General features: G+C 41.9%; 1 protein-coding gene across 9 annotated transcripts in view; it reads right to left on the bottom strand.

Moving 5' to 3' along the window:
- AHI1 (Abelson helper integration site 1) overlaps positions 1-14,743 on the bottom strand; it is a 110,537-nt gene that overhangs the window by 61,374 nt on the left and 34,420 nt on the right. For all 9 annotated transcript variants that reach the window (XR_013540611.1, XM_072996452.2, XM_078383334.1 and 6 more), the window contains exons 17-18: positions 12,471-12,611; positions 11,000-11,202 (exon numbers count right to left, since the gene is read on the bottom strand). Coding sequence is in view for 8 of the 9 variants with exons in the window: in XM_072996452.2 (XP_072852553.2) it covers positions 11,000-11,202; positions 12,471-12,611 (344 nt within the window). In the remaining variant the exon portion in view is untranslated. The remainder of the gene's footprint in view (positions 1-10,999; positions 11,203-12,470; positions 12,612-14,743) is intronic.

The following is a 14,743-nucleotide window of genomic DNA, read 5'->3' as shown; positions in this document are numbered from 1 at the left end:
TTTCTTCATCCTTAAATGTGGGGTAACATCTAAGGTCCCCTAGATCTCGACCTCCTTTCCTCTGAAAACCATCTGAGAAGTAGTGGTGGTGGAAGGCACTGCTAGGTAGAAGAAAGGAGAGTCTCATCTCCCCACCCTCATCCCTATGAACAGCAGACATGCTTACACTCATGCAACCCAATCTCTGAAGCCAAGGTATTAACATGAGAATGTGTTACAAGAAAAGAAAAAAACACCAAAAAGTTACCAAGTGTAGATATGGACTGCAATTATTTTTAGTGGTGAGCAGATAAAAGTAAAGCATTGTGTTTTAATGCCATCTTTTTAAAAAGTAAACTTTTCCCTCTCTTTTCCTTTAACAGGCTGGCATGTAATAGCACCTATGGAACAATTATTGTGAAGCAATCATTGTTTCTGAAATGCAGGCTGTGGGAAAGGATTGCTAAACACCTTTTCAACAACAAGAAAAGGTTGGCTAAGATAGCAAACACTAATCAACTCATTTTTCACAACATACTTTGCTTGCTTAACACAAAAGCCACAGCTCTATCACAGAAGGTTTACTATAAAGCCAAAGTTGAGTAAAGTTACAAGCACAAAAATTATTGTGTGAGCATATTTTTAAAGAGATAAAGAGATGGCCACAAAGAGAAAAGCAGACCACACACTTTTTGCCAAGTTTAAATAAAGCTGTTTTGCATTCTCCTTTTTATATTATAGCAGCTCTATGTAAATTATGCAAATATTCGTTCTCAACAAACCTAGTTTTCATGTAAAAAAGTGAACTACATACAGAAATAAAGAGAATCCAAACAAGTTCAAGACCCAATAAGCTAACAACAATTTTCTCTGGGTTTTCCCTGACAATTCAGTATTGTGACCTTTACAACTAAAAGAATCAAAATTTTCATATATGCTTGCAAGTCAAATTAGGCTGGCAAAGTCAACAATGTACCATGTCATTTTGTTTTCAAGATTCCTTCTTTTTGAAGTTCTGTAACTCTTAGCCATACTATCTTAAAGGAAACTTACTTCATAAGTTATGATTTCATCAGACTATGAAGCTGAAAATAACCAACTCCCAAAATCAAATCAAATAAAAATAAAATAAACTGTAATTTCTTTTATTCTATGCTGGAGTGAAACACATATGCAAAACCATTCCAATATTAAAACAATGAAATAAACCTAACACCAGTTATTTGCACAGCAGCCCCACTGAAATCAACTGCAGCTGTGTTGGCTGTAAATAAGGCCCATTCATTTTATTGGACCTCTTATAGCTAAGCCTAATATTTGATGTCTACCGTAGTTTCACGAAAGAATCTGTGTGAACGTGAACACTGTTCGTGGGTAAAAATATTTTGCTATTTTACAGCTCACAGGACAACAAAGAGGAGAGCCAACTGGCGCAAAATATTTTATTGAAAAAGTGATTTGAAATTCTCCTAAATTCCAATGCATTTTGAACATTTTATAAATCCCCAACAAGAATCTGCATACCAATTTTTACAAAAGGTAGACATCATGGGAAAAGCTGCATGCTCCAAATTTGCCAAGCCAAATTTTACAGCTACTTTTTCTATGACATGTGCATTGTATACCTGGGGCATAAACCAGTCCCAGTATGGATGGATTGGATTTATACCCCGCACCATCTGGCAACCAGGCCACTCTGGGCGGCTAACGACAGTATAAACAGCAATATTAAAACATGATAAAAAATTAAAATAATATATGTGTGTGTGTTTAGTCGTTTAGTCGTGTCCGACTCTTCATGACCCCATGGACCAGAGCACGCCAGGCCCTCCTGTCTTCTACTGCCTCCCGGAGTTGTGTCAGGTTCATGTTGGTTGCTTCGCAGACACTGTCCAGCCATCTCATCCTCGGTCGTCCCCTTCTCCTCTTGCCATCACACTTTCCCAACATCAGGGTCTTTTCCAGGGAGTCTTTTCTTCTCATTAGATGGCCAAAGTACTGGAGCCTCAGCTTCAGGATCTGTCCTTCCAGTGAGCACTCAGGGTTGATTTCCTTTAGAACTGATAGGTTTGTTCTCCTTGCAGTCCAGGGGATTCTCAAGAGCCTCCTCCAGCACCACAATTCAAAGGCATCAATTCTTCGGCGGTCTGCTTTCTTTATGGTCCAGCTCTCACTTCCATACATCACGACAGGAAAAACCATAGCTTTGACTATTCGGACTTTTGTTGGCAAGGTGATGTCTCTGCTTTTCAAGATGCTGTCCAGATTTGTCATCGCTTTCCTCCCAAGAAGAAGGCGCCTTTTAATTTCAGGGCTGCTGTCTCCATCTCCAGTGATCATGGAGCCCAGGAAGATAAAATTTGACACTGCCTCCATATCTTCCCCTTCTATTTCCCAGGAGGTGATGGGACCAGTGGCCATGATCTTAGTTTTTTTGATGTTGAGTTTCAGACCGTTTTTTGCACTCTCCTCTTTCACTCTCATTACAAGGTTCTTTAATTCCTCCTCACTTTCTGCCATCAGAGTGGTATCATCTGCATATCGGAGGTTGTTGATATTTCTTCCGGCAATCTTAATTCCGGCTTGGGTTTCTTCCAGTCCAGCCTTCCGCATGATGTATTCTGCATATAAGTTAAATAAGCTGGGGGACAATATACAGCCTTGCCGTACTCCTTTCCCAATTTTGAACCACTCAGTTGTTCCATGACCAGTTCTAACTGTTGCTTCCTGTCCCACATATAGGTTTCTCAGGAGACAGATAAAGTGGTCAGGCACTCCCATTTCTTTAAGAACTTACCATAGTTTGCTGTGGTCCACACAGTCAAAGGCTTTCGCATAGTCAATGAAGCAGAAGTAGATATTTTTCTGGAACTCTCTGGCTTTCTCCATAATCCAGCGCAAGTTAGCAATTTGGTCTCGAGTTCCTCTGCCTCTTCGGAATCCAGCTTGTACTTCTGGGAGTTCTCGGTCCACATACTGCTGAAGCCTACCTTGTAGGATTTTGAGCATAACCTTGCTAGCGTGCGAAATGAGTGCAATTGTACGGTAGTTGGAGCATTCTTTGGCACTGCCTTTCTTTGGGATTGGGATGTAGACTGATCTTTTCCAATCCTCTGGCCACTGTTGAGTTTTCCAAACTTGCTGGCATATTGAATGTAGCACCTTAACAGCATCATCTTTCAAGATTTTAAATAGTTCAACTGGAATGCCATCACCTCCACTGGCCTTGTTGTTAGCCAGGCTTTCTAAGGCCCACTTGACTTCGCTCTCCAGGATGTCTGGCTCAAGGTCAGCAACTACATTGTCTGGGTTGTCCGGGATATCCACATCTTTCTGATATAGTTCCTCCGTGTATTCTTGCCACCTCTTCTTGACGTCTTCTGCTTCTGTTAGGTCCCTTCCATTTTTGTCTTTTATCATGTTCATCTTTGCGCAAAATGTTCCTCTAATATGTCCAATTTTCCTGAACAGATCTCTGGTCTTTCCTTTTCTGTTATCTTCCTCTATTTCTTTGCATTGTTCATTTACGAAGGCCCTCTTGTCTCTCCTTGCTATTCTTTGGAAGTCTGCATTCAAGTTTCTGTAACTTTCCCTATCTCCCTTGCATTTTGCTTCCCTTCTCCTCTCTGCTATTTCTAAGGCCTCGTTGGACAGCCACTTTGCTTTCTTGCATTTCCTTTTCTTTGGGATGGTTTTCGTTGCTGCCTCCTGGACAATGTTACGAGCCTCTATCCAAAGTTCTTCAGGCACTCTGTCCACCAAATCTAGTTCCTTAAATCTGTTCTTTACTTCCACTGTGTATTCATAAGGGATTTGGTTTAGATTATACCTGAGTGGCCCAGTGGTTTTTCCTAATCTCTTCAGTCTAAGCTTGAATTTTGCTATGAGAAGCTGATGATCAGAACCGCAGTCAGCTCCAGGTCTTGTTTTTGCTGACTGTATAGAGCTTCTCCATCTTTGGCTGCAGAGAATATAATCAATCTGATTTCGATATTGCCTATCTGGTGATTTCCATGTATAGAGTCGCCTCTTGTGTTGTTGGAAAAGAGTGTTTGTGATGACCAGCTTATTCTCTTGACGAAACTCTATTAGCCTTTGTCCTGCTTCGTTCTGAACTCCAAGGCCAAACTTCCCTGTTGTTCCTTTTATCTCTTGGCTCCCTACTTTAGCATTCCAGTCCCCTAGAATGAGAAGAACATCTTTCTTTGGTGTCAGTTCTAGAAGGTGTTGTAAATCTTCATAGAATTGTTCAATTTCAGTCTCCTCAGCAATGCTGGTTGGTGCATAAACTTGGATTATTGTGATGTTGAATGGTCTGCCTTGGATTCGTATTGACATCATTCTATCATTTTTGAGATTGTATCCCATTACAGCTTTTCCCACTCTTTTGTTGACTATGACGGCTACTCCATTCCTTCTACGGGATTCTTGTCCACAATAGTAGATATGATAATCATCTGAGCTGAATTCGCCCATTCCTGTCCATTTTAGTTCACTGATGCCCAGGATGTCGATGTTTATTCTTGCCATCTCCTGTTTGACCACCTCCAGCTTCCCAATGTTCATAGATCTTACATTCCAGGTTCCTATGCAGTATTTTTCTTTGCAGCATTGGATTTTCCTTTCACTTCCAGGCACGTCCACAGCTGAGCGTCCTTTCGGCTTTGGCCCAACCACTTCATTAGCTCTGGAGCTACTTGTACTTGTCCTCCGCTCTTCCTCAGTAGCATGTTGGACGCCTTCCGACCTGAGGGGCCCATCTTCCAGCGTCATATCTTTTAGCCTTTTGTTTCTGATCATGGGGCGTTCTTGGCAAAGATACTGGAGTGGCTTGCCATTTCCTACTCCAGGTGGATTGCGTTTAGTCGGAACTCTCCACTATGTCCTGTCCGTCTTGGGTGTCCCTGCACGGCATAGCCCATAGTTTCTCTGAGTTACTCAAGCCCCTTCGCCACGACAAGGCAGCAATCCATGAAGAAGAAAAATAATATATAGCCAACAGGATAAATTAAACAGATGGCAATGAAGGTGGTGAAAAGAGTGATGAAAAGGATGGCAAAAAGGATGGCAAAAGGGAGGTCGAGGTCTTCATGCTCAGGGAAAGCCTGGCGGAAAAGCCAAGTTTTCAATGCTCGTTTGAACCCATCCAGCAAAGGTGCCAGGCGGATCTCAATAGGCAGATTGTTCCATAGGCAGGGGGCAACCACTGAGAAGGCCCGGTTTCTTGTTCTTTCCCTCCGGGCCTTCTTCAGGGTCAAGGCCCTCAACCGCCCTGCCTGTGAAGAACGGGTATTACGGACAAAGCTGGCTGGGAGCAGGCATTCTGATAGGTACCCAGGTCCTAAACCATTTAGGGCTTTGAATGTTATCATCATAACCTTGAAGTCGATGCAGAAATGAGCCAGTGAAGGGCAGCAAGAATGGGGGAGATGTGATGGAATTTCTTCACCACAGTTATTAATCTGGCTGCCGAATTCTGGACCAATACAGACAGATGTCCTATTTAGTTGCTCTGAAAGCTGACATAGTCAATACAGATAGATAAGGGCAGCTAGTCCTGCCCTCTTCTCATCTTTTTGCTCATGCAAGCAATGACAAATCTGAAGAAGAGGAGTTCTTGCTCAAGCAAGGACCACAGAAAATCTAGACTCTTCTCTTCAGGCATACTGGTGCTCTCATAAGCTAAGAAATAAAGGAGGGGCAGGGCTAGCCTCTCCCTTGTGACCATGTTGATGATTCATACAACAATGATCAAACAACTGGGAAGGGGCACCACTAAAGTGTTTCCCTACAGATGTCCTCATTGGAGACACCCCTACTGGGCCCACCAAGAGCTTTGCCTCCTCCTTTCAGCATATAGGCATGCAACACATCATGAGCACCATGACACAGAGATTAAACTGCAGTACAGTACTGCAGTTCAGTTGCTTATTCTCTGGGATACGTCTTCCTGAACTGGCTGGCTTTAAGCACATTTCTTCTAAAGCTGTGTAAGGAAATAAACTAGACAGTGTCCCCAGACAGAGGTGCACATGCTGCCAACAAGTAAGTAATAAAGAAGACTATGTATCTACCTTGCACATTACATACTATTATTTTTCCATTGCTTTTGCCCATCATATTTCATGCATGCCCTGATTCTGTTGTTAAGCGAATAGTTTGGAAATGACAACTTGAAAACTGACAGAGGGCTTTTTGTAAGATCAGTAGGTTAAATATCTTAATCTCTGCAGCCTTACAGCCCTCTGTAAGAGGAAGAAAACAGAGGCACTAGTCAGCATTGGCACAACTGCTATTGTTATGTCCTGATTTATGGCAACTGAGTGAATAAATAACCACTAAAAATCCAATTATTAATGCAACTGGTACTACCTAAGGAGCAAAAAGCAAAGCGTGCTGCTTATATACTGCCCCATAGTGCTTCAAGCACTCTCTGGGCGGTTTACAGGATAATTATGCAGGCTACATATTCCCACCCAGCGAGCTGGGTACTCATTTTACCGACCACGGAAGGATAGAAGGCTGAGTCAACCTTGAGCTGCTACCTGGGATTGAACCCCAGGTCGTGAGCACAGTTTTGGCTGCAAATGCCACCAAACTAAGAACATAAGAAATTCTTGCAGATTTTTCTCAAAACACCAAATTAAGAATAAAAGAAATGCTTCTATAGGCATGTCTTGAGATAACACCCAACGTTTGCAAGAAAATATTGCTAAATCAATGCTGCAAAGATCCAAAAAAGATAGCCTCTTGTCCCACTATCCCATTGTAGAATGCATTTATTGTTCATTTTTAAAAACAATCTAGTAAAACAGTAACCCTGAAAAAATATGATTTTTTGTCCTGATGTATGTCTGAGAAAATGGACACAAAAGCTTATATTAAAATATAGCAATTAATCTTCAGAGTGCTACAATTTGTTTGTCTCTTGTTTTTCTATTTCTGTTTTGTTTTTTGTCTGATATGTTTGCCCTGAGATACGGCACTTTCACGCTAGTTTTTACTTTTTAAAAAAGTAGTCCCAAATCTCTGCGCAATACTTGGAGCATTCATATTTTCCCACTATAATATAATCCCACAGTTAGGTACGTGTCTATATAAAACATATTTAACAAATAAATATTAAGTAGCCACTTCAATTTTGTCACATGGCATTGATCACCCTGCACAATGGTCTTCCGAGGGAGCAAAATGTCGCTGCTGGTCCTCCTCAACTCTCAGCGGCTTTTGATACTGTCGATCACGGTATTCTCCCGGGGAGGCTCTCAGGACTGGGGATCGCCAGCCTGCCATTGTCCTGGCTCCGATCCTTCCTCAAGGATTTGCCTCAGAGAGTGTAGCTTGGGGAGATGCTCTTTGAACCACTCCTAACAGTGGAGTCCTGCAGGGGTCAATAATCTCCCCTTTGCTTTTTAACATCTACATGAGACAGCTGGGAGAGGTCATCTGGAGATCTGGAGTATTGTGTCATCAGTATGCTGATGTCTCTCTCGTTCTAACCTTTTGCAGTGGATGCTGCCCCATCCCTTGAGCACTGTCTGTAGTACTGGAGTGGATCAGGGCAAACAGGGTAAGATTGAACCCAGACAAGACGGAGGTCCTCCAGGTGGGGGCTCCTGTGGTCTGTGGATTGGGTGACTTCCTTTCTTTTGCAGGAGGCTTTCTCTCCACCAAGGATGAGCTTCGCAGTCTTCTGGCCCCAGTGCTATTGATGGAATCTCAAGAGAGCCTCTGTGGTCTGTTCAGCCTATTTCCATCTCAAGCAGATCGCTCAGCTGTGTCTCTACCTTGACTGCAGGTTTCTCATCATTTTGGTCCTTGTTTTGGTAATCTCAAGGTTTGATTACTCCAATGCGCTCTATGTAGGACTGGCTTTAAGACTGATACAGAAACTTTAGCAGGTCCAGAATGTGGCGGCCAAGTAGTTATGGATTTGTTTAAACATCAACATATCACCCCAGTACTGGTTGCCCTGCACTGGCTACCAGTTCATTTTCGTATCAGGTTCAATGCGGTGGCTTTGCCCTAGTAAGCCCTTAATGGTTTTGGATCTCAGGACATGACTGACCACCTCCTTCCAAGTGGAACTGCCTGTCCTACCCATGCTTCCCAGGCTGGACATTTGAAGTTGCCAACCCCGGAAGAAGTTGGGCCTTTTCAGTGGTTGCTCCCCAATTGTGGAATGAACTTCTGTCCAAAATTTACCTGGCCCCTTCCTTGGTAACATTTAAGCAATCTTTGAAAATGTATCTATTCAGGCAGGCGTCTCAGTCCATTCCATCTGATAGCCGCTGATTATGCATATTCAACACCTGTCTTCACTGCCAGTTTTTAATGTTTATTAATATTGAATTTTTATTCATTGATTGGTTTAATTTACTGTAGTTGTTTTTTCGATCCTTTGCTCTGTTCATTATTTTATTTTATAATGTTGTGTCAATTTGTTATGTTGGCGTTTTATGATTATTAACTGTGTTTTGTTCTCTGTTGTACACCAACCACTGTGGCCCCAGGCCACATGTCGTGGTATAAAAGTGTAGTCAGTCAGTCAGTAAATGGTTAACACTGAGGAATCTAATCAGAGAATTTTACATCCTATTCTACATGGATAAGTGAGGAGGCATAAATATTAAGTAGCTACTTCAGTTTCATCACATGGTTAACACTGAGGGATCTAATCAGAGTCTTACATCCTGTTCTACAATAATAAGTGGGGCGGCAGAGGAATCAAGAAGCATTTAACAGTAACATTAAAAATTAATTTATTTACCTGCATTTGTTTTCACCTTTCCACTAAAAATATTGCTGAAGGTGACTAGCACCAGTAAAAGCAAACAAAATAATAACACCACAGAAATCACCACTAAAAATAAATTAAAAAATAAAACTATTACAATTAATAACCCATACCCATTAAACAGTTTAAAAGGTCTTATTTTTGGATTGCAGCACGCAGAACTGAAGCTGCAGGAGTGGCTTCATCTATTTGAAAAGGATTCTGTAGCATCCAGGCACATGACAAGGTACCTTTCCAAACACTTATGCACTTCTATTCCATGCCTGGCAATCTAAACATGATGTCATAGTAGCCTTAATCTCAAGCACTTCTCCACCCATTCAACTTCTTGTTCCATCCATGTCAAACAGGAAAAACAGAGGAGCTTATAAACTAGAGAATGGGGCAAAATATGTCCTGATCAGCGTGGAAACAACATTCTATTCTACTTTCTTAAAGACTAACACATTTTGTCTGGCATAAGCTTTCATGGACATCAGAGGCAAGCTTTGTTACTTCTGTTACAACAGATTAATGATGACAGCTGCTAGAAAGTAGATCAACGTGAATTCAAAAATTGACTTGAGCCCTGTAATTTCTTTTTCTAGAAACACAGTGGGAATACATGTCTGACAAAGTTGGAGAATAGCAAGAATATTAAAGAAATTAGATAAAAACTTGTCAAGCTTGTTCTCAACCCTGCTGGTGCTAACATTGGGGGGGGGGGAGAGGCTTTTAAAAGATAGTTTGCATAAAGTAAACACAGCATATAAAACTCTTATTAAAGAATACACTAAAATATTAAAGACAAGTAGTAAGGAAAAAAGAAGCACAAAAAGTGAAGGTTATTTATTGAACATTAAGATGAATATGAAAACTGTAACAGTATTGAGAGACTCTACATGGAGAAATCCTTGACTGTTTTATAAATGCAGGGATACATCTGCATTTGAATTAGCCATGCCTAGCCACATATTCAAAAGATACTACATAAATGTAGTTCATTTCAAGATGTATAAGATAAACTGTCATTCACGAGAAAAGCCTAAAATTGTAATTGGATTTTTTTCATTGAAGATTTACACAGTTCCTCATTTAGTTCTGAAACATTTATGCAGTTCTCTTTTGGCAGATATGAAAGAATGTGTACCATGTGCATGTTTTGCACCCCAAAAATCTCAGTATACATATAGTTTTTCATATTTCACTGATCTCAGATTATAACTCCTTGTATTCTTGTATCATGTGCACACTTTTTTTTTACTGCGGTGGCTAGAATCCTATTTGCTGTGCACCATTTGCAGAACAGTCTCCTCTCTACATGGATCTACTTTTCCCATCACCTGCACAAGGGGAAATTCACTAACCCCTGGTGTAAGTGGAAACCCTGTTGTTTTCAAAGGGGCTCTCTCTGGTTTATGTAACAGCAAGTCTGAGATTACTGGAGCAAAAGCAGAGTGCTCTACCTGTGGAGCCATTATGTTCTATGTTTGCAAACAGCATTCTACCTTTTGTGTTTTACTGTGTAAGAACATTTCTTTCATATGAACCACAATGTCTTGAGATACGTCTTGACAAGTGTCATGAAAGACATAAACCCCCAGCTTCACTTTTTTAATTAGGTAAGTTTCTTGATCATTGTATTCTCACACAGCTGAATACAGATTAATTTTGCCTGTATTCTATACTCATCAAATCAAGATGGATGTGTATTCCACTCAAAGAAACATGAAGGAAAAACAGTGACTGGAGATATCAGGGTTTCTCTCATTATGATTATCTCATTTATTTGAGATACAGATACCGGTGAATCAGAAGTGAAAGATTGTCCTACTAATAGTCACTATTCAAGCTATTGCTTTTCACTCAGAAAAAAGCAACAGAACTAGGAAGAGATGGGACAGATCCAGCGTGCATGTGTGCATACACACACACACACACACACACACACACACACACACACACACACACACACACACACACACAGAGAGAGAGAGAGAGAGAGAGAGAGAGAGAGAGAGAGATTGAAAATTTGATGCAACATGTTATAAAACTAGCAAATAGTTATTTACTGGGGTCAGAAAAAAGGTACATAAATGTCCCTAAATACTTAAGTATGCTAGCTGCTTACACGTTCCTGATAAACATTATTTTACTAATGATACATCAAGACAAATAAAATGCCAAGACAGATCTCTATAAGGCATTGTCAGGAACAGGGAATAGACAAAAAATTAATCATACCGTAACGGACTCCAGCTTTTGTTTGACTTTCTGCATCCTCATAGATACTCTTGCAAAACTTGCAAACCGGTCGGCTGGAGACATCATGGAATCTTTTGGTACAGAAAGACCAGCAGAATGGTTAAGAATTTGTGGGGCTCTGGATGATCTGGATAAATGTAATCCATTAAAATCTTTTACCAGCTCAGGATCCTGCTGGGCAACTGTAGAAGAAAAACATTTGAACAACATGGAGTTAGTTCATGTATAAAAAATGAACAAATCCCACAGAACATGGGCGCAGAGAAGGCACAAAAATAGGCCAGAGACATAGCAGATGAAAAGTTTTAAAATCCTTATTTCTCATTAACTTTCTGTACACAGAGGTTAGATATAAGTAAACGACACCATGATGACACAGACTGGTCTCCAGAAACCCCTTATCCAGCCTCCACTGCCAGAACTTCAACTACGGTAGTTTCTCTCAATCAAGCAAAGAGAGGAAGGGCAGGCAACTGTGGTCCATCAAGCATTCGTGGCCTGCGGATTCCATAATTTGTCACCACTTGCTATACTGGCCAGTGTTGATTCAAGTTGTAGGAATAAAAAAAGATCTAGAGGGTATAGCCTTCCACCTTTGCGAGACAGACACAAGCTCTCGTCGGAGATAACACAGCTCAGCTTTTTGTGCACCAGTCTTGGGCTCATGCAGTCCTCCCTCCTCTCTTTTTAATCACCACAGCTGTAGGAAAACTAGTTTCTGCTTTGGGTCTTAAACTAACTACAATGCATGTAGTTAGCATGTGCAGTTAGAACCCACTTCTTGCGTTTTCATTCCATTAGGTTGTTTCTTCCACTAGGATACAACAGTCTGTTATCCCTTCTCTGTTCTTACCAGATTCTCTTCTAAATGCTCCGGTATTTTACTGGTGGTAAATTTATCAGGGTTGTCCCTATGATATTTTTAAAGCAACTGACAAAGCAACACACTACAAAAAAGAATATGCAGCTTGCAATAACTGCAGGCCTCATCTTGCAGGGAAGGTTTAAAAGCACACCAAATGAGAAGAAGCCTCAGGCAAGACCTACGTTCAGGGTCTCCTAAGTTCTCCTTCGCAAACTGCATTCATAAAGCTGATTGCCAGGTTCTACTAACTTATGGTCTACCTCACTTTAACCACAGGACTGTTCCAAGGCTGCTCATGTTCTTGAGCAGAGAACAACTGACAGTTGCCAATCAGCTAGCCCTTCTACCTTTTCTTTGCCCCAAAGCAGGAAGGAGTGGAGTTGGTCATGCCAACCTGCCTTCGTTTCAACTGCAGAGTTGGGGAGGGGGTGGGCATCGCCAAATAGCTGCGGAGATTATTTCCACTCATCTCCGAAAAACTGTAATGAAGGCTTGTAGTTATTCACCCTTCACAGTGCCAGCACCTGCCACGGCAAGCATAACTGCTGATGTCTGGATATAAATATGAACACAAAGACAAATTACCTTTATAATCATAAATGTATACAAGTATTGGCTGGTTTTGACCAAAGGCACAGAATGACACCATATGTTCATGTGGGTGGAAAGCAACACCACGAAGAGGAGATGTGAAGGAAAGATCTGAATATACAGCTACTTGATCACCTACAAAGAAAAAAGTGGTAGACAGCTTTTAATTTATCAAACACAATTTGTGGGGAAACCCACTCAAATGGATCCCGGGGCAAGGAATGGTCTTCAACTTGTCATCTGAAAATTCAAGAGAAACATCCTGAATTTAAGAGATTTACTTACACCTCTCTTTCTCTTTTTGTAGGATTATAAAAATATGTACACTATATCACAGAAGTGAGTACACCCCCTCACAGTTCATAAATATTTTACTATATCTTTTTATGTGACATCACTGAAAAAATGACACTTGGCCACAATGTAAAGCAGTGAGTCTATAGCTTGTACAACAGTGTAAATGCGCTGTCACCTCAAAATAATGTAACACACAGCCATTAATGTCTAAACCGCTGGCAACGAAAGTGAGTACACCCCTAAGTGACAATGTCCAAATTTGGCCACGAAGTGTCAATATTTTGTGTGGCCACCATTATTCTCCAGCACTGCCTTAAACCTCTTGGGCATAGAGTTCACCAGAGCTTCACAGGTTGCCACTGGAGTCCTCTTCCACTCCTCCATGATGACATCACAGAGTTAGTGGTTGTTAGAGACCTTGAGCACCTTCACCTTCTGTTCAGGATGCTCCACAGATGCTCAATAGGGTTTAGGCCTGGAGACATGCTTGACCAATCCATTACCTTTACCCTCAGCTTCTTTAGCAAGGCAGTGGCCGTTTTGGAGGTCTGTTTGGGGTAGTTCTCATGTTGGAATACTGCCCTGCAGCCCAGTTTCCGAAGGGAGGGGATCGTGCTCTGCTTCAGTATGTCACAGTACATGTTGGCATTCATGGTTCCCTCAATGAACTGTAGCTCGCCAGTGCTGGCAGCCCCAGACCACGGCACTCCCACCACCATGCTTGACAGTAGGCATGCCAGACTTGTCTTTGTACTCCTCACCTGGTTGCTACCACACACACTTGACACAGTCTGAACAAATACAGTCAGCCCTCAACTTACGAACATCCCTAGATACGAACTTTGTGATTTACAAACGGCTCCATTGGTAAAATTTGGAATCGACTTGCGAACGGAGCTTGACCTACGAACGAGGTCGAGGCTCTGTTCGCAAGTCAATGCCATTTTTTGCAAATACAGCCATTCATAAATAGTGGCGGGCAAGCCCTGGGAGACCTCCCTGGGGGTCCCCGCCGCTGCAATCGGCACCTTTGGAGCTCTCAAAGGGCTTTTTCCCCCCCAACATCGGAGGAAGCCATTTGAGGCCTCCAAAGCCAAAAAGGCAGGGAGAAAGGGTGGGAAATTGAAATTTCCAGCCCTTCCTCCCTTCCTTTTTGCCTTTTGAAATGCTGGAACGGATTAATTCCATTCCCATGCATTTCAATGGGAAATGGTACTTCGACTTGCAAACTTTTCAACGTACGAATGTTGTTCCAAAACGGATTAAGTTCGTAAGTCAAGGTACCACTGTAAGTTTATCTTGGTTTCACCAAACCACAGGACATGGTTCCGGAAATCCATGTCCTTAGTCTGCTAATCTGCAGCAAACCATATGCGGACTTTCTTGTGCATCATCTTTAGAAGAGGCTTCCTTCAGGGATGACAGCCCTGGAGACCAATTTGATGCAGTGTGTGGCGTATGGTCTGAGCACTGACAGGCTGACTCCCCCACCCCCACCCCTTCAACCTCTGCAGCAATGCTGGCAGTACTCATATGTCTATTTCCCAAAGCCAACCTCTGGATATGATGCTGAGCACGGGCACTCAACTTCTTTGGCCAACCATGACAAGGCCTGTTCTGAGTGGAACCTGTCCTGTTAAACCACTGTCTGGTCTTGGACACTGTGCTGCAGCTCAGTTTCAGGGTTTTGGCAATCTTCTTATAGTCAAAATTTTTTTTTCAGATCCTCAGATAGTTCATTACCATGAGGTGCCATGTGGAACTTCCAGTGACCAGTCTGAGAGAGTAAGAGCAATAACACCTGCTCCCCCTTCACACCTGAGACTTGTGACACTAATGGGTCTCATGATACCAGGGAGAGAAAATGGCAACTTGAGCCCAATTTGGACATTGTCACTTAGGGGTGTACTCACGTTTGTTGCCAGTGGTTTAGACATTAATGGCTGTTTGTTGCACTATTTTAAGGGGAC

This window comes from Pogona vitticeps, chromosome 1 (assembly GCF_051106095.1).
Source record: "Pogona vitticeps strain Pit_001003342236 chromosome 1, PviZW2.1, whole genome shotgun sequence".
NCBI lineage: Eukaryota > Metazoa > Chordata > Lepidosauria > Squamata > Agamidae > Pogona > Pogona vitticeps.
Note: the sequence above shows the minus strand (reverse complement) of the source record. Positions and strands in the feature narration are given on the sequence as shown.